At 36.1% G+C, this 21,800-nt stretch overlaps 3 protein-coding genes across 6 annotated transcripts; 1 reads left to right on the top strand and 2 right to left on the bottom strand.

The window, feature by feature from the left end:
- Nucleotides 1-4,959: 4,959 nt before the first annotated feature.
- On the top strand, nt 4,960-12,641 carry LOC130948289 (probable ATP-dependent DNA helicase CHR12). The gene is made up of 12 exons (XM_057877004.1): nt 4,960-5,333; nt 6,346-6,490; nt 7,316-7,380; nt 8,084-8,272; nt 8,366-8,515; nt 8,688-9,077; nt 9,392-9,651; nt 9,793-10,011; nt 10,152-10,359; nt 10,433-10,586; nt 10,998-11,603; nt 11,704-12,641. The coding sequence occupies exons 1-12, from the start codon at nt 5,160-5,162 to the stop codon at nt 12,411-12,413; spliced, it is 3,270 nt and encodes a 1,089-aa protein (XP_057732987.1). The 5' UTR covers nt 4,960-5,159; the 3' UTR covers nt 12,414-12,641.
- Nucleotides 12,642-13,405: 764 nt separating this feature from the next.
- Nucleotides 13,406-15,957, bottom strand: LOC130948290 (RAN GTPase-activating protein 2). Of its 4 annotated transcripts, none has more exons than XM_057877005.1 (2): nt 15,757-15,957; nt 13,406-15,201 (listed from the first exon to the last, which is right to left on the bottom strand). In XM_057877005.1, exon 2 carries the CDS (start codon nt 15,189-15,191, stop codon nt 13,593-13,595), a length of 1,599 nt encoding a protein of 532 aa, XP_057732988.1. In that variant the 5' UTR covers nt 15,192-15,201; nt 15,757-15,957; the 3' UTR covers nt 13,406-13,592. The 4 variants fall into 4 exon arrangements, with proteins under 4 accessions (XP_057732988.1, XP_057732989.1, XP_057732991.1 ...); XM_057877006.1 differs by having other exon boundaries at nt 13,406-15,490; nt 15,757-15,949; XM_057877008.1 differs by having other exon boundaries at nt 13,406-15,485; nt 15,757-15,949.
- Nucleotides 15,958-20,418: 4,461 nt separating this feature from the next.
- Nucleotides 20,419-21,700, bottom strand: LOC130951154 (2-hydroxyisoflavanone dehydratase-like). Its single transcript, XM_057879782.1, has 2 exons — nt 21,223-21,700; nt 20,419-21,126 (listed from the first exon to the last, which is right to left on the bottom strand). The coding sequence occupies exons 1-2, from the start codon at nt 21,611-21,613 to the stop codon at nt 20,570-20,572; spliced, it is 948 nt and encodes a 315-aa protein (XP_057735765.1). The 5' UTR covers nt 21,614-21,700; the 3' UTR covers nt 20,419-20,569.
- Nucleotides 21,701-21,800: the final 100 nt, after the last annotated feature.

Here is a 21,800-nt window from a genome sequence, read left to right as displayed (position 1 = left end):
GCTCGACTTGCTCCCCGAAGTCCGTGAAAGTACCCAGATAAGAGAAGCGGCGTTGAAGCAAAGAATGACTACCAGGTACAACAAGAAAGTCATTCGAAGAACATTTGCCCTAGATGACTTGGTCCTAATCAGAAACGACATTGGAGTCAACAAATCGGGAGAAGGAAAGCTCGCCGCCAATTGGAAGGGGCCATACAAAATCAAAGAAGTTTTAGGAAAAGGTTATTATAAAGTAACCGACCTAAGCGGAACTGAGCTACCAAGGTCGTGGCATGCTTGTAATATGAAAAGGTACTACAGTTAAAAGCGAACTCTACTCCCTGATGTACTCTTTTCCCAACTTCATGATTTTTTCCCAAAAAAGGGTTTTTTCTGGAGAAGGGTTTTTAACGAGGCATCATAGTAGAGACTAAGGGAAAATAGGCTATCAGGATCCTTAGTAGCGAAAGAAGGTACCTCCCCAATTAATAAAGATCTTTTTCATTCATAATATCTCTCATAAATATCCTTCTTTATTTTTCTAAGTCCTTCTACGAAACGCGCCGACTTAAACTCGACAAAACGTGAAAATTCCATGAACCGACCTAGATGGTCGTCAGGATAAAACGACGAGGTACAAGTCGGTGTAAAGAGGTTATATGAGTCGATCGTAAAAACTCGGAAAATAAATCCGACTCATAAGTCGGAGAAACGTTCCGAGTAGGAAAGCTCGGAAACACACCGATCCCTAAATCGGAGCGTAGAACCGAGTAGAAGAAAAACGCATCGCAAAAATAACCTAAGTCATAAGAACTCGCCAAAACGAAAGTCGAGTATGAGGAGTAACAAAAGAGATATGAAAACCTAAGAAGAAGTTTAAAGGGCATCCCAAAAAAAGTCCTTAAACGAGAAAGTCCGAAAGACAAATAAACAAAAAGGTTTTTCAGAAAGAGATCAAAAGGATTTTCGAAATATCGAAATTAGAAAGCATACACGCACAAGGTAACTCAAAACCCTTATCCAAAAAAGGGCATCCGCCAGAAATGCTTTTGTTTACGGCCTTAAAAGGCCAAAGGAAAATTGTTCACACAACAGTCAACAACACATAAGCAAGTTTAAAAAAAGGGGGACTCACAGGCCGAGCCCCCATATAGCCATAAAAAATAAAGTTATCTTTTCAGAGGAGTAAAGGAATCACCACCGCCAGACTCAGGAGGGGCGCCGCCAGGACCAGTTGGAGGAACGGAGGAAGAACTCGGAGCTTCTTTAGAATGAGGAGGAGACTCAATAATCCTCTGCCCCCGAGTCTTCAAATCTGACTCGGAAACAACCTCGGGAGCAGGAGGATCCACGATAGCACCATCGATGACGACTTTATCAGGATGTAAAGGAGAAAGGTCCAAGTCGGGAGCGATAACTCTGACTTGTTCCAAGAAAATTCTTCAAGACTCCTCGGCACCATCGGCAATAGAGTCCTCCAACTCGGCGTATGCGTTCCGAGAATTCAGCAAGTCCTTCCTCACAGCCACAATATCTTGAAATAAACTGTGGTAGCTGTCTTGCGCCGTTTTCCTCAAATTCGCCTCCAAAGTACATTGAGCCCGCAGCTTACCCTCCTCCTCCTTAAGGTGATCCCTCTCCTTCCTCAATTTATCTCTCTCCTCCTTCAACTCCTTCTCATGTTTTTCAAAAATAAGAAGCCTCCCCTCCAACTCCTCAACCCTCGAGGATGCCCCCAAAGAGCTGAGGGGAGTCTTCTCAAAAATGTCCAAAAGTTTGCCACAAACACCCGCTGCCCTAAAACTCTCCTCGGCCATGGTGGTGAGGTGGTTCCGAACAGAAACATCATCCATGTTTATATAAGGATAGATGTTCTTTCGGACGAATGCAAGAGCATCCGCCTTAACCCCACCATCCAAAGAAGAGCCAGACTCCGAAGTCTTGCGCTTCTTCTTCTCTGGCTCGGAGAGAATTTGGGCAGAAGGGGGTGGTCGAGACAAACTTGAGGAAGAAATGACAATGGGTTGAGAGGGAGTGCCCACATTCCTAGGAGGAGGAGGAGGAGGAGGAGAGATGACTGCTTTGGCACCCCCAGACCTAGCTCGGGACTTCGCCTTAGCCTCCTGGACCCTTTGGTAAGCCTCTTGAGCATTCTTCCTTGCCATATCTGCAAGAAAAACAACCAACAGTTATAAGTCGGCAACATTCAAGTCGGTAGAAACAACTCGGAAATCAGGAATGCATGCACTACCTAATTGAGATTGAACAAAAGTCGGCGTTCCCTGGAGGATTTTTCTGGTATCCAAGTATGGCGCCCTCCCCCACGCTTCTCGGAAAAACCCCACAATGGCCGCCTCCACCTCGTCCAGGTCATCTGGACTATACTTTTCACAAGGGGAGGCCGCCAACCAATAAAGGGGAAAGCAAGGGGAAGAGTGCTCATCAAGGAAAAAGGGGTGGTGACCCTCTACAGCTTGTACTTTGAAAAAAATAGTTTTTGAAGTCATGAAAAGATTCGTCAAAAAGGGTGAAAATCCTCCGACCTTGTATGGCTCGGAAGGATACCCACTGCTGTTTGTTGTTTAGCCCACTAAAGGGCTTAGTCATATAAAATAGAAAGAAGAAAATCCTCAAAGAGGTCGGAAAGTCCAGAGCGTGGCTAATAAACTGATAGATCTTCAAAAAACCCCAAGAATTGGGGTGAAGTTGAGTAGGGGCAACTCTACAGTGGTGCAAAACAGATATCTCGAAATCCGAGAAAGGAAGAAAAACACCCAAACGGGTGATCATACATTCATACATGAAGAAAAAATGAGGGGCCGCCTCATTAACTCTCCCAAAACAGACCCGGTCTTCAGGACCCGGGATTATCAATTCATATTTTGGCTCGTCCTCCTCCGAAGTACAGAGCCGGTGATGAGTACGAAGATGAGTGATAAACTCAGCATCGACCAGGGGTTCCTCCCCAAGGACAGTGTCATCAACCCACAGAGAAAGAACATCTACGGAAGCCATTTTTTATATAAAGAAAAGTGGCAGAAACCTACAAAAGGAAAAAAGAAAAAGAAAAATAAAAAAACACGGCCCCTAAAGAGGAAAGATACGAAGCTAGAATCTACAGGCCAACCTACCCACTCACAATACAAAACATGCAAACATAAGGCATGACATGGAAGAAACAAAACTAACCTTTATCCGAAGAAATGAAGGCTGGAGAAAACGGAAAGCTTCGAACACAAGAATACAGCACGAGCAAAGCAAGAAAAAGTTTGAAAGATTGCAGAAACGGAAAAACGAAAGAGAGGGAAAGTATTTATAAATAGGCTAAGGGGCATAATGGTAAAAATGAGGCAGTCATTAATGAGATTGCACCGTTACCAAAGCCCTCAATCCCTAAACGCTTCCTCAACGGACACGACGCTTGAATTGACGTAACTGTCAGAAACAAAAGGTCGCGAAAATCACGTCGGTTTCAAAACCCGTGAAAGTCGGCTACGAACCCGAGTTGAATACTTGAACCCAAGCCTTAAAAGGATCTTGGGCTCAAGTAGGGGCACTGTTCATACCCTGGCCCAATGCTAAGGGCCCAGGTCCAACCAAAAGGCCTGATCCAATAGATTAAGCCTAGCAAAGCACCGACCTCCACCTAAGAAGCCGGTGTCAACCACGACTTAGTATAAAGAAGTCGGATATGAGATTAGCTGGCAGACAAACACTCATTCAAACGAGTAACCGCCCCTAAAATCTCTCTAACCACTTCATGAAGCCATATCTTAACCTCCCTAAGATAATGGGACGGTTAATATCCTAAAGATACGGCACTACTCCAACGGTGGTTATTGGCTCACCACTACAAATACACTGACACCCCTCAGGTATCTCTAAGTCCAATACTCTCTAGACCTGCTTACACTCTTGCTAACTTAGGCATCGGAGTGTCTTTGCAGGTACCACCCCCCATTCACTCACGCGCACAAGTCGGACGGAGCCTCCCGAGATGCAGATCCATCCGGAGTTTTCCTCCTTCATACACTTGGGCCGTCAAACGTCATCCATCTTATTAATCTCCGGTTACCCACCGTAACACATATGCATGTCAATTTTAAATCAAAAAAACTTATCAACATGCATTAGATAACACAGAACAAGCACAATTATTACAAGATTAGCACTATAAAAAGAATCACCATTAGTAACTCCTATTTTATCACGAAAACATAAACTAAATCTACTAAATACTCACACTAAAATAAGTTCATAAAAATGACTCAATCAACCAAAAAATATATGCATGTCAATTTTAAATTCAGAAAATTCATTAACATGCATTAGATAATACCGAATTAGTACAGTTATCACAAAATCATCACTATAAAAAGAAATATTGTTCAAAACTTCTATTTTATCGCGAAAATTTAAATTGCACATAAATACAAAAATCTAGTATTTTACAAATGAAAAAACAAAAAATAAACAGAAATAGTTTAGATTCTCATAATCTTTAATAATGTTTCTTATTTTTGTTTCGGTGTTTGTTGTTGAAAATTTGAAACCTAGCGTAAAGAATTTTTTTGAGTTTTGCAGAGATTTATAAGAGATTTTGAGAATGATTTTGAAATTTTTGTGTTAAAGTGAGAGTGGTTTTAGAAACTATTTTTTTAAATGTAATCATATTAAAAAGCGTAACATAGAAACGTTTGCATTTGTGAGGAGCTGGAGCGAGCTCACCAATAAAATTGGTTTTTATTGAATTTGGGTCAATTTAATTAAATCTAATTGTCAAAAAGATTTGAATGTAAAATGGAGTGTAAATTAAATTAAATTAAATTAAATGTTATTAATAGATATTAGATAGATGGTCTAATAAACATAAAAGCGAGGGGCACATTGGTCATTGCAGCCGAATATAGAGACGTGTTTGGCGAAGAGGAAATAAAAGAAGCCCTTTTAGGCGCAAAACTAAATCCCTAGAAACCGAGAAGGAATGCGCCGAAGAGAGGGTTGGGTCTAAGCATAGCGCGGGAGAGCGTGTGTGTGCGTGTCTCGTTCTTTTTACTCTCTGGCTCACTCACTCACACACACATACAGAGAAAGAGAAGCTTCTTTCCCACACTGATTACTTCCCTCACAAATTTTTTAAATATTGGTTGGTTTAAGACACAAGGACCGTTGTTCCCGCCATGGTTATGGCTCCATTCAAGGAGGAGCAGCCTCAGCCACCGCCCATCGACCACGCCACCACCCTCATCTGTGCTCTCAACTTCCTCTCCCGTGATCTCCCTCTCCCTCCCCACCTCCTCAGTTCTGTTTCTACCATCTATCACTCTCACCCTTCTTCGCAGAACCAGCTCCAAGTACGTCTTTCCCCTTCTCATTCTTTCTTCTCGATTTCGTGCTCCTCAATGTTTTGGGGTAATCGGGTTTGATGGGCGTTCTTCAAGTTTCGTTCTTTCATCTTGATTTTTATGTGGGTTGGCCAAATTTCATGACTTTTTTTTTGGGTTGAGGCTGCTTATGTCGAAATTTCTGGAAAGTTTTGCCCTTTTTTATTCTTATTTTGCTTCGTCTCTTGATTGTTGTAATGGGGTGTTTAGTTTTAGTTTTACTTGTAGCTGGATTTAATTTGATGTGGTATGGAGTTGTTGGAGTTGGTGGTTTGTTTTGTTGTTTCATGGTGATATGTGCCTTTTCTCAATGCTTTGTTTGGAGTCTTTCTCAGCCTATTGATTGTTGTTCGTATACAATGCAGCTGCCAGCTACACCTCTCATCATTTTTTTTATTTGACTTGTTTACCACTTTACCATGAATTTATATTTTTCTTCAGTCTGCACGATAGGTTTAAGGTTTCTTTAGCTCTCATGAACTTGTGAATCACAGTTACATTATGGGTGACGCAAGGTTTATGAGTTCTTTCATGAAGCATGATTGATGGAAGGTTGCTCTTTGACCATAGTAGAGTCAACTAAAATACTTGTGATTATGAGTTGGTTTCCTACAAAACATAAACGTATTAAAAAAACACACTTTTTAATTTGCACTAGCTCAGTCATATTTTATTTTAATGTTAAACAACTCTTTTGGCAAATCAATCTAGAAGAGCATACAGAATAAATTATGGCATACATTAATTTACTTCAATAGCTTTTCTCCAAAGAAACAGTGATGTTACTTACATGTTCTGCATGCCCATATTTCTACTTCTTCTAGTGTTATTGTTCATCTTACAACACACTTATTTTGGTTGTTTGATTATAGATTACTCTTATAAGTAATTTGAATGCAAGAACAAGTGTTGCCTATACTTTCAAGTTTCTGATAAAATTATTACATAATGATGTTGCTATTATTCATTAATCATCATGCAGGATGATATAGGGAATTCTAGTGAAAATTTAATTACGGACCTTGAAGGTGCATTGTTTAGGCAACGCTCTTCGGGCTCCGAATTGGAGAGAGCAAGGGAAAGCCGTTATCAAAATCGGATACAGCATCGATTAAAGGAACTTGAAGGTTAACAATTTTAGTAAAAATGAAATACCTCCTCTTTATTTATATTTATGGTTTTTTGACCCTGTAAACATGGTATAGAATTTGAGTTTATTTGTAAAGGCTCCCATCATGTTCACTGATCACTATCAATCGATGTTTGCTTAATTTTTTTTAACACTAATGATCTTTAGAGGTATAGTTTATGCAAGCCCATTGATTGAATTAGCTAGAATTATGACTTGCATATATTCCAAAAGGATTCTATTGTAAAGGACGTTTGCTTGTTTATATTAGTATCGTCAGGTGGTGAAAAACAGGTTAAGGCTGAGCTTCCACCACATCACTTTGATGCAATAAGGCAATGTTGTTGTATCGTTGATATAAATATATCTTTTAGGAAAATATCTAACTTATTCTCATAGCAAAAAACAAGTCAATGATGAAACTTAAGTTGACATTGAGTAATGACAAATTGACAATGGATTGACAGTGATGCTAATGTGAATAGGCAATAAAGATAAAAAAGGGAAATAGGACGGTCTAGTACACAAACATTCTGCATTAAGCTAGGTTCGGGAAAAGGCCGCACCCTTTGGTGTAATGTAGGTAGCCTAACTTGATAATTACATCTGTGGCTGATTTGACTACTTCAATCCGTGACCTTGAGGTCACACGGAGACAACAAAAACAATATTAGTGAACACCATCCCCCTTAAAGTATTGACTGACCAAGTGACTTTAAGATAGTTTTAACATGCTGTCTTTATTTCCACAATCATTTCTACCGAGTGGCCTATAAAAATCTTGACTACCTTACTGAAAACTTTTACTATTGTTTTGAATCAGGATTGCCTTCAACAAGGGGAGAGGATTTGCAAACAAAGTGCCTGCTTGAACTTTATGGTCTAAAGGTAAAATTGATTCTTGAACCTTTCTTTGATGCTAAGTTTATTAACCAAAACTAGTTATCACCTCACCCATAGTAGGTTATGTAAGGATTTCTTTTTGGGTGATGAAAGAACATATTAAGACATGCGTAAGGATTGTTACATAGAATAACCTTTTATATATTTGATCATATATAGCTGAATATTTTTTAACCATTTGCAGAACCAGAGAGGTTTTCCTTGTTTCAAAGAGGCAAGAACAAGTTGATAGAATATAATCCATATTAGAAAATGAAAAAAAAATTAAAACTTAGCATGAAGCATAAAGATTAATACTAGTTGATGATAGTTATTTCACTCAAATTTTTTTATTATATATTGTATTACATATCTTAGTATAGTATATTTTTTTAAGTATTATTACCATCCACATTTTAGTGTATGACTACGGTATTCTGTATAGTTTATATTAGAATGTATTAATAAGTTATGTACATAATTAATATAGATTAAATTAGTTCTGTTACTATTTGTATTCATTTATTTTCATTGAAATAGTAAATGGAAATGAATCTCTTTAGTTTAAAAAAACAAGGGAAAAAATGCCATGTCCAATAGTTGAGGAATAATTTCTAATGAGGAAATTACTTGAATTTATATGGTTCTTAAATCAACTGCAACCGATAACAAATTGTGTCCTTGTTGGCAAGGACTTCTTTTGTGGCAGCTACGAGAGTTGCATTCGAAGGTTCGGTCTGATGTGAGTTCTGAGTACTGGCTGAATGTTAAATGTGCATACCCCGATAGGCAATTGTTTGATTGGGGCATGATGAGGTTGCAGCGTCCGCCATATGGTGTTGGAGATCCCTTTGCCATGGATGCTGATGATCAAATAAGGAAAAAAAGGGATGCTGAGGTGATCCACATGTTTCGTCTGTATTTTACAGTCTCTAGACTAGTATTGAAATTTTTTTGTACTGCTTATCTCATATAAGATTATCACATGCAGAGACTATCGAGATTAGAAGAGGAGGAAAAAACTCATATAGAAACTAGAAAAAGAAAATTTTTTGCAGAAATACTCAATACCGTCCGTGAGTTTCAATTGCAAATTCAAGCTGCTGTGAAGCGGAGAAAACAGAGGAATGATGGTATTCAGGTGCAATGTTTCTTCCGTTATCTTATACTGGTGTTTGGGTTACATGGTGTATCTTTTGTGGACTGTCCTTGGGAGTTTAGATGACATTTTTCTTTTCTCTTCTATGTTAGTTGGGAAATAATTCATTATTGTTTAAGCTTGGCTTATGAATTCTCAAAAAGTAATTCTGTAGGCATGGCATGGAAGGCAAAGGCAACGTGCCACACGGGCTGAGAAATTAAGGTTCCAAGCGTTAAAAGCTGATGATCAAGAAGCTTACATGAGAATGGTGAAGGAGAGTAAGAATGAAAGATTAACCACGCTTCTTGAAGAAACCAATAAACTACTAGTAAATTTAGGAGCTGCTGTTCAACGTCAAAAGGACTCCAAACATTCAGATGGTATAGAACCCTTGGAAGATTCTGAAGTTGATTTACCTGAGTCAGACGCTTCTAAGAATGAAAAGGAATCACCTCTTGATGAAGAGATGGATATGATAGATTCTGATCATAATGGTGACACTAGTGATTTACTCGAAGGTCAGCGGCAATACAATTCTGCCATACATTCGATTCAAGAAAAGGTAGGTCTTTGGGTCCCTTTATTTCACTTGGAACATAAAGAAACTGATGTTCTAGACAAATTGTTGGCTGTTTGAGTTATACCTTATTAGACATTTCTCATAATAGCAGATTTGGGATAAAGAGTAGGCATTTGGCTTCATTTTTGGTATGAATTATAGTGCATGGGATTCGATATATTTTATGTTTCCTCCAACTTCATATTTCTCTTTTTACTAATGATTATATTCTCTTATTGGCAGAAAAAGTCACTCCTTATTAGTTGTTTGTGTATAAAGATGTTGTACATTGATATAACAAGCTTATTTGTTTGTAGGTTACTGAGCAACCATCTATTCTTCAAGGTGGAGAATTAAGACCATATCAGATAGAAGGGCTCCAGTGGATGCTTTCTTTGTTTAATAACAACTTAAACGGAATTTTGGCTGATGAAATGGGTCTTGGGAAGACAATACAAACAATTTCGTTAATAGCACATCTTATGGAGCACAAGGGTGTTACTGGTCCCCATTTGATTGTTGCTCCAAAGGCTGTTCTGCCAAATTGGATGAATGAATTCTCAACATGGGTTCCAAGGTATGTGCTGGAAGACTACAGATTATTTCATTCCCTGCCCTCCTGGTGGGGAGAGGGGAGCGAAATCGCTGTCTGTGAAATCTACACGTTATACTCAGTTACTCACTTACAAATTTCTTGTGCTTTTTCTTTATGATATAGCATAACAACTATTCTTTATGATGGACGGTTGGATGAGAGGAAAGCAATGAAGGATGATTTGTTAGGGGAGAGGAAATTTAATGTTCTGCTAACACACTATGATCTTATAATGAGAGATAAAGCAATTCTCAAGAAAATTCACTGGATCTACCTGATTGTGGATGAAGGACATCGGTTGAAGAATCATGAATCTGCTCTAGCAAGGACACTGGAAGCTGGGTATGATTCTAAACGACCGTTATTGATGCTAAACAGCCTGACGACTGTACCAACTAAAAAAAATAGTTGATGAATATGGAGTGGGATAGCTTTTGAATATTGAAGTCCTCTTATCTAATTTAAATTTTACTTGTGTGCAGCTATCACATTCAACGCAGACTCCTGTTAACTGGCACCCCAATTCAAAACAGCTTGCAGGAGTTGTGGTCCCTGCTTAATTTTCTCCTTCCAAACATTTTCAACTCTGTTCAGAATTTCGAGGACTGGTTTAATGCCCCTTTTGCTGATCGAGTTGATGTCTCTTTAACAGATGAAGAACAACTTTTGATTATTCGACGTCTACATCAAGTAAATTTCTCTTCCATTTTCTATATCTCTTGCTTTTTGCGGCTTCTTTCTGAAGTGTTTCATTGACTCTTAGGTAATAAGGCCCTTCATATTAAGAAGAAAAAAGGATGAGGTGGAAAAATTTCTTCCCTCGAAATCTCAGGTCATACTCAAATGTGATATGTCAGCCTGGCAGAAAGTATATTATCAACAAGTCACTGACGTAGGCAGAGTTGGCTTAGACAATGGTCTGTATCTATTTCTTGTTTTGCAGCTATCTCTTAATTCACTGCTCCTGTTAACTTGGTAAAATGCAAGTTATTCTTATCTTCATGAATTTTCTTCTTTTTCTTTTCAACATGCCTACAGCCTATGAATTAGTTGATCTTTGCTAAGTAAGCTATAAGCATAGATTCGCTTCAATTGTATATTACATTGGTATGTTTTACCTGTTGCAAGTTTGCTATAAATCGGTGAAATATGAATATTTTGTAATTCAACATAAATTTGGCTTTCTTTCACCTGCTGTTGGTGTCTGTCTTACTTTTGTTAGGAAAACTAAACCTGTAACATTAGTTGATTTTTAGATCCTTGTGAGCTTAACGATTTCTTAGCGCTTGTGTTGCAAAGTTTTAAAGTAGATATGGAAAAATATGTAGGTTCTGGAAAATCAAAGAGCTTGCAGAACTTAACAATGCAACTCAGAAAGTGTTGCAACCATCCATACCTCTTTGTGGGAGATTATGATATGTATAACCGTAAGGAGGAGATTGTCAGAGCATCAGGTAAGTTTGAACTTCTTGACCGTTTGCTCCCAAAACTTCGCAGAGCAGGCCACAGAGTCCTCCTTTTTTCACAAATGACTAGACTCATGGATATTCTCGAGATTTATTTGAGACTTCATGATTTTAAGTATCTAAGACTTGATGGCTCGACAAAAACGGAGGAAAGAGGCACTTTATTACGAAAATTCAATGCTCCTGACTCCCCATACTTCATGTTTCTCTTGAGCACCCGTGCTGGAGGTCTTGGTTTGAACTTGCAAACGGCAGATACTGTTATAATATTTGACAGTGATTGGAACCCCCAAATGGATCAACAAGCAGAGGATCGAGCACATCGCATTGGTCAAAAGAAAGAAGTTAGAGTTTTCGTGTTGGTTAGTGTAGGATCAATTGAAGAGGTGATTTTAGAGCGTGCAAAACAAAAGATGGGCATTGATGCAAAAGTCATCCAGGCAGGACTTTTCAACACAACTTCAACAGGTTTGTAGTTCTTGAGAATTGTTATTTGCTTGAATATAGTTCATAACTTCATATTGCCAAAAAAACCAGACTAATTGAGTATGTGGCATTATTATTTCAGCTCAGGACAGAAGAGAAATGCTAGAGGAGATTATGCGTAGAGGTACAAGTTCACTTGGGACAGATGTACCTAGTGAGAGAGAAATTAACCGCCTCGCAGCCCGATCAGATGAGGAATTTTGGCTATTTGAAAAAATGGATGAAGAGAGAAGACTAAAGGAAAATTACAGATCTCGTTTAATGGACGAGCATGAATTGCCAGATTGGGTGTACTCTCCCCTTCATAACAAGGATGAAAAGCTCAAAGATTTCAACAATGGCAGTGCTACTGGAAAGCGTAAAAGAAAAGAAGTTGTTTATGCAGATACATTAAGTGATCTTCAATGGATGAAGGCCGTGGAGAACGGAGAAGATCTATCAAGGCTTTCAGTAAGGGGGAAGAGAAGAGACCACCTCTCATCTGACAACGCAGCACAAGCCAGTGACAATTCAGGGGCCGAAGAAAGGTACTTGGAACTCCGCGCTGAGAGTGTCCACATGGCAAATGACAGAACAAGTGAAGATAGTTTCCATGTGACCCCTTCCTCAAAGAAACCCAAGCTTGAAGGCGCAAATTCCCATAGGCATGCATACGAGGATGTCAAAGGAAGTGGCTTGAACCAGCATGTGTTATCATGGAACACTCACAGAAAGAAGAGATCAAGTTATGGTCAGAGTTCATCATCTGATACCAAAGGACAGAGTTCAAATGGAAGAGCTAGCTGGAACTGATTCCAATTAAGTTTATAGTTAGTCGTGGCTGTTATATATATATATATATATTGCAGAGCTATTCAATGCGATTTTGGTTTTAGTTCCCGAGTCTATCAGCAGCCATTAGTAGATTTTGTACTTTCTCAACAAATGATAATGCTCTGAAATTTATTGTGGTATTTGTAACATGTCTATCAGCATTAGTGCAAAATCAATCAATTTATTCAGTATTATTTTTCTGGTTCATTTACATGCTTCTGTCCGGATAAAAATGGAATAAAACTTTGTCAAATGTTATTAGACAGGGTAATATAAGAATTTCTTGTAAAAATTTAGGTATCCTGACAGTTTTTTACTTTTTTTTATATGAGAGAGTAAATATTATTCACTGATGTAAAATTTTCATTTAGACCGCATACATCTAACCTTTTGGATGCGATTCTTCTTGGGATCTTGGGTTACTGCAGAATGCTTGTGCACCAGACTCTCAGATTATTTGATGGGATCATTCAGAATGCAATATATTAATATGTTGATTTCACATGATTGCATGAACATAAATCCATGTTGACAATCTGACTTTAATATTCTTCATGCAGACATGCTAAAGGAATATTAGCACATGCATACTTTTGGTTAAAATCATTAGATTTCAAAATATTTTAGTTTATAACTCCGTATATTCTTAAATTTATGGATTTCAGGAAACTTTATCTACAAAAGAAAAAATTTCTTGAAACATACAAAATTCATCTATTTAAAATAAAATGTATTATGTTACTAACGCAATTAGTATATTAAGTAGTTTTAAATTTTATAGAAATAAATATAGAGTAATAAAATTTACAAATAGTTTACACTACAATGGAGTTTAGACTATTTTTTAAGAATATTATTACCAAAATATTTTCATAAAGTACACATTTTGGTCCAGCACAGCGCAGGTCTCCATCTTAGTTTAGAATAATTCCTCAAGGGAAAAAATCAGTAGGCTACACGGTTGCCACACATCAAAAGAAATTAAAGGAAGCATTCAAAATATGATTAACATACATAATCCAGATACATGTCTATATATATCCTCAATGTTTCTACTGGTGCACCTTCATAGATACATAAACTGCTACGAATAAAATGGTCTACACTGCCATAAAGAGTTTACTTGAGCATCAAAACATAAGAGTGTACTACTACATTTCAATTAACTGCAAGACTCTTCATTTTCGATTCCAGTTCATTATCACCACCCTCTTCATCAGATTCTTCATCATTGTCTATTCCATCAGGGTCATTTTCATCTAATGGACCAAGCATGTCCAGAGAAGTTTTGAATATGTCCTTCAACTCTTCAACCCCTTCAGTGGAAATGATGTTTCCATTGATGAGTAGAAGTTGGAAATTTGCCTTTTGCACCAGAGTCAGAGCCAACTGTTGAGCCCCCACCCTCGATATTTTGTTGCTACTCAGATCAACTTCCTTTAAGTGAACGTGGCCTTCTAAAGCCTTGCTTACCTGGATGGCACCTTCGTCCTTGAGTTCATTCTCGGAGAGGTTCAACCTGGCAAGGAAGATCTTTGCTTCTAGGCATGCTCCTATTGCAGGAACAGCTTCGGCTGTAATGTCATTTCCACTCATCTCCAGAACTTCAAGGTAAGGTGCTGATTCCTTAAGAGCATTGATTATAGCAATTGCACCATCATCTTCTAAGTTGAGGTAGCTTAGGTATATCTCTCTCAATTCTGCATGCCTTGTAAGTGCTTTACTCAAAGAAATACCACCCTCTACTCCAAACATGTTATCTCGCAAATCAAGCTTCCTCAGATGGATACAAATTCCTAAAGCATCGGACAGGGCAACTCCACCTTCAGCACCTATCCTTGTGGAGGAACAACGAAAATCCTCCAAGGAAGGAGAACGCTTCACAATCTCAGCTATAGCTAATGCCCCTTCATCTCCGGTCATATTATTATGGAAATGAAGAACTTTGAGCTTCTCAGTAGAAGGAATCAATTCACAAATTGCTTGAGCAGCTTCCTCTGAGATTCCATCATTCATTAGATAAAGCTCCTCCAAGTGGTTTTGCGACTTCAATAGTGCTCCAAATGCTCTAACACCTTTCTCCCCTAAAGCGTTGTCAGAGAGGTTTAAAGACCTTAGGGCAGCACCTTCTAGTGCAGTTGAGAATATATTCATGACATCAAGAGCTTCAGCTTCTGGTCTTCCAGCAATAAAATCCGATAGATCTACATCTTTCAACTGGTGCTTGATGGAACTGAGAATGGGCTGGGCAACTTGTGCTGCTTCTAGTCCAAAACTCCGGTTGCTGAAGCATATTTTGGTGAAAGAATTTTCTGGCTCCTTTAACGGCCTTAGTAGTTCCTCAGCCTCAGCAGGTTCAATAAAGGCCCTTTTGCCTTTGGATATATCAAATACAGATTCAGCAGGTGCAGAGGTATCATCAGATGCTACCACTTCTTCTTTACCATTTAGACCCGGCCCTCTTTTGAGAACTTCTAAGAGGAGCTTACTACATTCTTTGGCATAAAGCTGGACTGCAGAACCTCCATCACCATCGGGCTCCTGCTCATAGTGTTGATTTGCTGTTGCAAAAGCCACATCCTCAATTCTTTTTGCACTCTCTTGAGCTTCTTCCTTGTCCAAATTTCCATACCTTTGTGTGAAAACAGATTTCGTTGTCAGATTGTTGGCCATCCTCTCCACAAGTGTCTGTCTAGTGTTCTGACTAGGTGGCCACAATTTGATTGAAAACGGTCTCTGCGGCGAATTCAGCTCCATAGCAATGAAACTTACAAATGTCCATGTAAGTTATTCTAATTAACGGGAATATTCTCAACAGAATTAAGAGTAAAAATTAGCTCATGAAGATTTATTGTAAAACAATTGCATCCATAGATGTATATCCTCGAATCAAGGTATCAACTATTATCAACGGCCACATTTTCCAAGCCATAGCATGCCAAATATCACATATCAGAAGAAAACACAATAAAAACCAGGATGAAATTCGTTGCCAAAAGTAAGGCCCTGTTTCCTTCCATTTCATTCATAATCTGCACTTGTAATGATGACCTAAACTAAACAAAGTAAAACTACAAAGTATTATGAGGGAAACAAAAAAGGGTTTAACGAGCCTAATAAAAACAAGGTGACATGTAACACAGTTAAAGTACGAGGTCGTTTCCTCGGACAAACAACCGAGAAAATCGCCGGCAAATAATCCTAATAAAAATCCCAGCTTTAAGCCAAAAAAACAAAGAAACAGATCTGAGACTACGTAAAGGTAGGGCAATGGAGAATACGACGAAGAAGATAAACAACCCTAGAAATTTGAAAATGGTACCTCTTTGGCTCTGTTGAACCGTGATCCGAGACTTGGTTATTTGCAGCGCCAACGCAGTGTGTGTGTGACTGAGAAACTCGCGAGACCTGGAATTTAAATGGAACAGCGAGAGTGTGGAGGGAAAACCTGAAAATGATTATCGCTTTTGAAAAAGTGCAAATGCGGCATGTGGTTAATGGTGATTAATGATGATAGCCTCTATTCCTCTCTCTTTAAAGTTAATGGTTTTTTTTTTTTTGGTGACAAAGTTAATGGTTTTAAAACTTAAAAAGTGATTCATTATTGAGTTTTCATTTTTTTTAATATAAATATCTTATCTTATTTTAGTTATTTACTATCCTTCTTAAACCGTTCCCTGTCAAATCGAATTAAACCGTCTTGCATCTGTTTTGTTTTTTGTTTCGCCCTCAATTAAGAATTAACACGTATTAATTTATAATTTATAATCAATACTGTTATATATGATATATTATATTACGAGATATTTTCCATGTCCAAGTAATTTTGGCATTTAAGTTTATCTAAGCAATTTTAATTCAGGCATTTTCCCGCTTTCTTCTTTCCACGCACTTTTTCTCTTCTTCTCTTTTCTACGCGTTTCTTTTTCTTCTCACACTCGTGTATACATAGAGCGTCTTCTTCTTCGCGTTCTTCCTCTCCTTATTCTCCTTCTATTTTTTCGCGTTCCTTCTTTTTCACGTGTTTTTTTTATTGCTATTCTTTTGGTGTGGTTGCTGCTGTATTTTTTTTTCTTTTCCTCCTTCTCTCCCTGATAAAGAAGCAGTAGAATGTGAGGAGGGAGAGTTATGAATTATGAACCGAACATATTATTATAGTGAAACAATTGTATAGTACTAAATGAATAGAACATTACAGAAGGAGAGGTATTGGAAGGAAAAAACTAGAATTCAATGGCTGAAATGGGGTGACCAAAACACAATTCTTTCATGCTAAATTCCAAAGTAGAAATAAAAAAAAAAAGATTTTCAGACTACAAGACAGCTCGAATAATTTCAGCACAGATCCTAGAGGCATTGCCCGAATTGCCACTGAGTTGTTCACTTTCACTTCCTGTAATCCATGTACTGCCTCGGCAGAAATGCAATCTTTGGAAAGGAAAATTGATTATGATACTAATTGAATACTTATTAAAAGCGTTTTAGAGGAAGATATCAACAAAGTTACATTCTCCATTAATCCTTTCTCAGCCTCAGGAGATGATGAATTCACTTCAAAGTTTTCATGATTTTTAATAAGAACATTTTATATATAACTCAGGAATAAAAAACAGAATTAAAAAGTAAACTGTCAAAAATATACTATCAGATTGTATACCGCTCAAAAATGAAAAATGGAATCAAAGGACCTATCTAAAATAGTATCAGATAATATCAAATAGTATCAGATAATATCAGATAATGATGAATTAGAATGTAAATTATATATTCATATCTAAGATAGAGTTGAATTAAATTCATAAAAACTAAAGAAATTGAATGGTCTGTCTTGTTTATTATATATATTCTTTGTTGTTCTTGTATATTGCCTATGAACAGAGAAGATTATGCCACACCTTTTTTATTGTATGCTAAATATATCTATCTACAAATTTTTTGTTTTTGGTTTATCTGTGAGTTAAGAAAATGGATTCCAAAATTTTTCTTTGTTCCAGGTCTGTTTATGGCTATTTTCATCCTCGTCTCTTCTAAAATTTCACTCGATCAAGACCTAAAGGAGAAAATAGATGGTACAATAATCTATATAATTCTATTCAATATATATGTTAAGTTTCAGCTACATGATCATTGATTTTTCACTAATATACATAGGAATCTTAATTTATATGTAGCTTAATTAAAAAGATAGTATCAGATAGTATCAGATAAGGATGAATTAGAATGTAAATTATATATTTTTATCTAAGATAAAGTTGAATTAAATTCATACAAACTAAAGAAATTGGATGGTTTGTTTTGTTTATTATATATATTCTTTATTATTTTTTGTATATTGTTTATAAACAGAGAAGATTATGCTACACCTTTTTTATTGTATGTTAAATATATTTGATTAAGTTTTTTGTTTTTGGTTTATCTGAGTTAAGAAAATAAATTTTAGAAATTTTCTTGTTCTAATTTTGTTTATGGCTATTTTTATTCTCATATCTTCTTAAATTTCACTCCATCAAGACATGAACGCTATAGTAATATACATAATTCTATTCAATATATATGTTAAGCATCGGCTATATGATCATTGATTTTTCAATATACATGGAAATCTTAATTTATATCTACCTTAATCAATTTTTGTAGTTTTTTTTTATTATATATATTTTTTGTTGTTCCTCGTATATTGCCTATGAAGATTATGCCACACCTTTTTTATTGTATGCTAAATATATCTATCTACAAATTTTTTGTTCTTGGTTTATCTGTGAGTTAAGAAAATAGATTTCAGAATTTTTCTTTGTTCTTTATGGCTATTTTCATCCTCGTCTCTTCTGAAATTTCACTCGATCAAGACTTGAAGGAGAAATTAGACGGTACAGTAATCTATATAATTCTATTCAATATATATGTTAAGCTTCAGCTACATGATCATTGATTTTTCACTAATATACATTGGAATCTTAATTTATATGTAGCTTAATAAAAAAGATAGTATCAGATAAGGATGAATTAGAATGTAAACTATATATTTTTATCTAAGATAAAGTTGAATTAAATCCATACAAACAAAAAAATTAGATGGTTTGTTTTGTTTATTATATATATTCTTTGTTATTTTTCGTATATTGTTTATAAACAGAGAAGATTATGCTACATCTTTTTTATTGTATGTTAAATATATTTGATTAAGTTTTTTGTTTTTGGTTTATCTGTGAGTTAAGAAAATGAATTTTAGAATTTTTCTTGTTCTAGTTTTGTTTATGGCTATTTTTATTCTCATATCTTCTTAAATTTCACTCTATCAAGACATGAACGCTGTAGTAATATACATAATTCTATTCAATATATATGTTAAGCATCGGCTACATGATCATTGATTTTTCACTAATATACATGGAAATCTTAATTTATATCTACCTTAATCAATTTTTTTAGTTTTCTTGTTTGTTATATAGATTCTTTGTTGTTTCTCGTATATTGCCTATGAACAGAAAAGATTATGCCACAACATTTTTATTGTATGCTAAATATATCTATCTACAAGTTTTTTGTTCTTGGTTTATCTGTGAGTTAAGAAAATAAATTCCAGAATTTTTTTTGTTCTAAGTCTGATTATGGCTATTTTCATCCTCGTCTCTTCTGAAATTTCACTCGATCAAGACCTGAAGGAGAAATTAGACGGTACAGTAATCTATATAATTCTATTCAATATATATGTTAAGCTTCAGCTACATGATCATTGATTTTTCACTAATATACATAGAAATCTTAATTTATATGTAGCTTAATAAAAAAGATAGTATCAGATAGCATCAGATAAGGATGAATTAGAATGTAAATTATATATTTTTATCTAAGATAAAGTTGAATTAAATTCATACAAACTAAAGAAATTGGATGGTTTATTTTATTTATTATATATATTCTTTGTTATTTTTCGTATATTGTTTATAAACAGAGAATATTATGCTACATCTTTTTTATTGTATGTTAAATATATTTGATTAAGTTTTTTGTTTTTTGTTTATCTGTGAGTTAGAAAAATGAATTTTAGAATTTTTTTTGTTCTAATTTTGTTTATAACTATTTTTATTCTCATATCTTCTTAAATTTCACTCGATCAAGACATAAACGCTATAGTAATATACATAATTCTATTTAATATATATGTTAAGCTTCAGCTACATGATCATTGATTTTTCACTAATATACATGGGAATCTTAATTTATATTTACCTTAATCAATTTTTTTAGTTTTGTTGAATTTTAAACATGTTAGTAAACTATATAAACATGATTTTAGTATATTATTTATGATTTATTTTTATGTGTTTAGGCGATGAGTCATGTCTGGTCCGTTGTTAATCAGTACTCATTTTCGTTATGGTTACTGTAAATTTAAATTTCAACGTCTGAACACGTACTTATGGATCCATTGTATAAAATCAAAGTCAAATAGTTTGTCTGCCTAATGAATCGAATACGTACTCATCCTGAAACAATTCTATGAATGAATGAAACATAATCCATTATATATAATCAAATTCAAATAGTTTTTTGCATAATAAACCAAATACGTACTTATGGTGAAACATCGTATAGTACTCAATGAACAAAACATAATCTATTAGATAAAATTAAATTCGAAACACCTCTATCTACAATGTAAAAATTATCAATTCAATTCAATTCATATTCAAAGCGTCCATTCAATTCAATTCAATTTAACAGTTACATTCCATTTAATTCGATTGAAAAAATAATTCATTAGGAAAATGTTAGTATTATTGGTGATATCAATAACAAAAGAGGAGAAAAAGAAGAGAAAAAAAGAAAATAAGGAGAAGCAGAAAAAGAATTTGTCTGAGCAAAGGAGAAGGATAAAAAAAAGAGGAGGAGATATATCTGAATTTGAAAGAAAAAGAAGATGATATATGCGTATATTTGAAAGAAAAAGAATAGCATGAAAGAAAAAGAACCGAGAAGGAACTACATATAATGATGCTCTTTTAATAAACTGTTTTGGTAAAAAAACATACTACATTTTACTATAATTATGATTGATTAACTTGTAATAATTGTTCCCCAAATTTATTGCCACTGTCAATATACTTATTCATAATAATCAGAAACGTGTTTGGTCAAACAAGAAAAGAGGCTATGCGACTAATCATGTTGTTGGAGTTATGAGTTTGAGGATGATAGATCTGAAAACAGTGTTCCTCTCCTTCAACTTCAATAAGTTCCACGTCACCATTCCACCCACTCTTCTTCACAGCATCACAGTACCAAATCCCTCTGTCCCTAAGCTCATCTTTGCCAGCAACAAAGATCAGAATTTTAGGGCACCCAAGCTCCTTCAAGCTCGCTGCACCAGGTGCCAATGGATTTATCAGTGGGTTGTCAATACCACCCGGTGCACCAGGGTACACGAATTTCCACACCTGCATTGCTGAGCTCTCTTCATGTCCTTCAACTGGTTCGTTCAGAATCGGCTTTGAACTCCAGAACAATGGAAAAGCAAGCACTGCCCCTGAGATTTTGACTTGGTTCGGTAACTGGTCAACGCGGAGCAATGCGTAGTGTGCTATGTTTGCACCCGAAGTGTCACCTCCTATGTAGAATCTGTTGAAATCTCCATGATTCATCAACCATGGCTCGCTCTTGTTGGAACTGATCCAATTCAGTGCATACCATCCTATACGAATACAAATACGTATGCGAATACTAATATAAGATAACAGTGATTATCTGATTATCAATGAATGAAGTTAAAGTTGTTAATTTGACTAACCATCTTCATATGCAGCAGGAAGAGGGTGTTCTGGTGCGAGCCTGTACTCTATGGAAGCTACGAGAACCTTTGCTTGTGAAGCTATGATGTTGAGGTAGCGTTGGTGGAGGAAGGAGAATGCGGATTCGAGGCAAAACGCACCGCCGTGGAAGTAGACCAAGATTGGAAGCTTCTGGTGATGGTTTTCAAGTTTTGGAAGGTAAAGCCTTGCAGAGATTAAAGGGTTCTCTGATATGACGATGTCTTTGGATGAAACTCCAGTGTCTGGGTCTTGTGGTGAAGGTGGCACATACGAAGAGCCAAGAAAGCGTTCAACGGTTCCATCCTTGTAAACTCTCAGAAGAGGTGGAAGCTCTCTGTCTATCTCCTTGGTGGTGGTTGAAGAAGCCATTCAAGTTTTGAGGGAATGGAAAACAGAGAGAGAGTGGTGTGAAGAAGAAACAGGGGTAGGTGCAAGAAAACAGAGCATTTATTCTGATTTTTAATACTTCTTAATTAGTTAATTACTTATTCACTAATAATAATCAACTCAAGTGGCTAATTGAGTCAAAATAACAATAACAACAAAAGTCAAACGT

Source organism: Arachis stenosperma, chromosome 9, assembly GCF_014773155.1.
Source record: "Arachis stenosperma cultivar V10309 chromosome 9, arast.V10309.gnm1.PFL2, whole genome shotgun sequence".
Lineage (NCBI taxonomy): Eukaryota > Viridiplantae > Streptophyta > Magnoliopsida > Fabales > Fabaceae > Arachis > Arachis stenosperma.
The sequence above is the reverse complement of the archived record's forward strand: the minus strand, read 5'-3'. Positions and strand labels throughout refer to the sequence as shown.

Coding starts and splice junctions, on each gene's coding strand:
- LOC130948290 (XM_057877005.1), bottom strand. CDS start 15,191: ATGGAGCTGAATTCGCCGCAGAGACCGTTTTCAATCAAATTGTGGCCA.
- LOC130951154 (XM_057879782.1), bottom strand. CDS start 21,613: ATGGCTTCTTCAACCACCACCAAGGAGATAGACAGAGAGCTTCCACCT. Junction 21,127..21,222: donor TCCTGCTGCATATGAAGATG/GTTAGTCAAATT, acceptor GTATTCGTATAG/GATGGTATGCACTGAATTGG.
- LOC130948289 (XM_057877004.1), top strand. CDS start 5,160: ATGGTTATGGCTCCATTCAAGGAGGAGCAGCCTCAGCCACCGCCCATC. Junction 8,516..8,687: donor AGAGGAATGATGGTATTCAG/GTGCAATGTTTC, acceptor GTAATTCTGTAG/GCATGGCATGGAAGGCAAAG. Junction 9,078..9,391: donor TACATTCGATTCAAGAAAAG/GTAGGTCTTTGG, acceptor ATTTGTTTGTAG/GTTACTGAGCAACCATCTAT.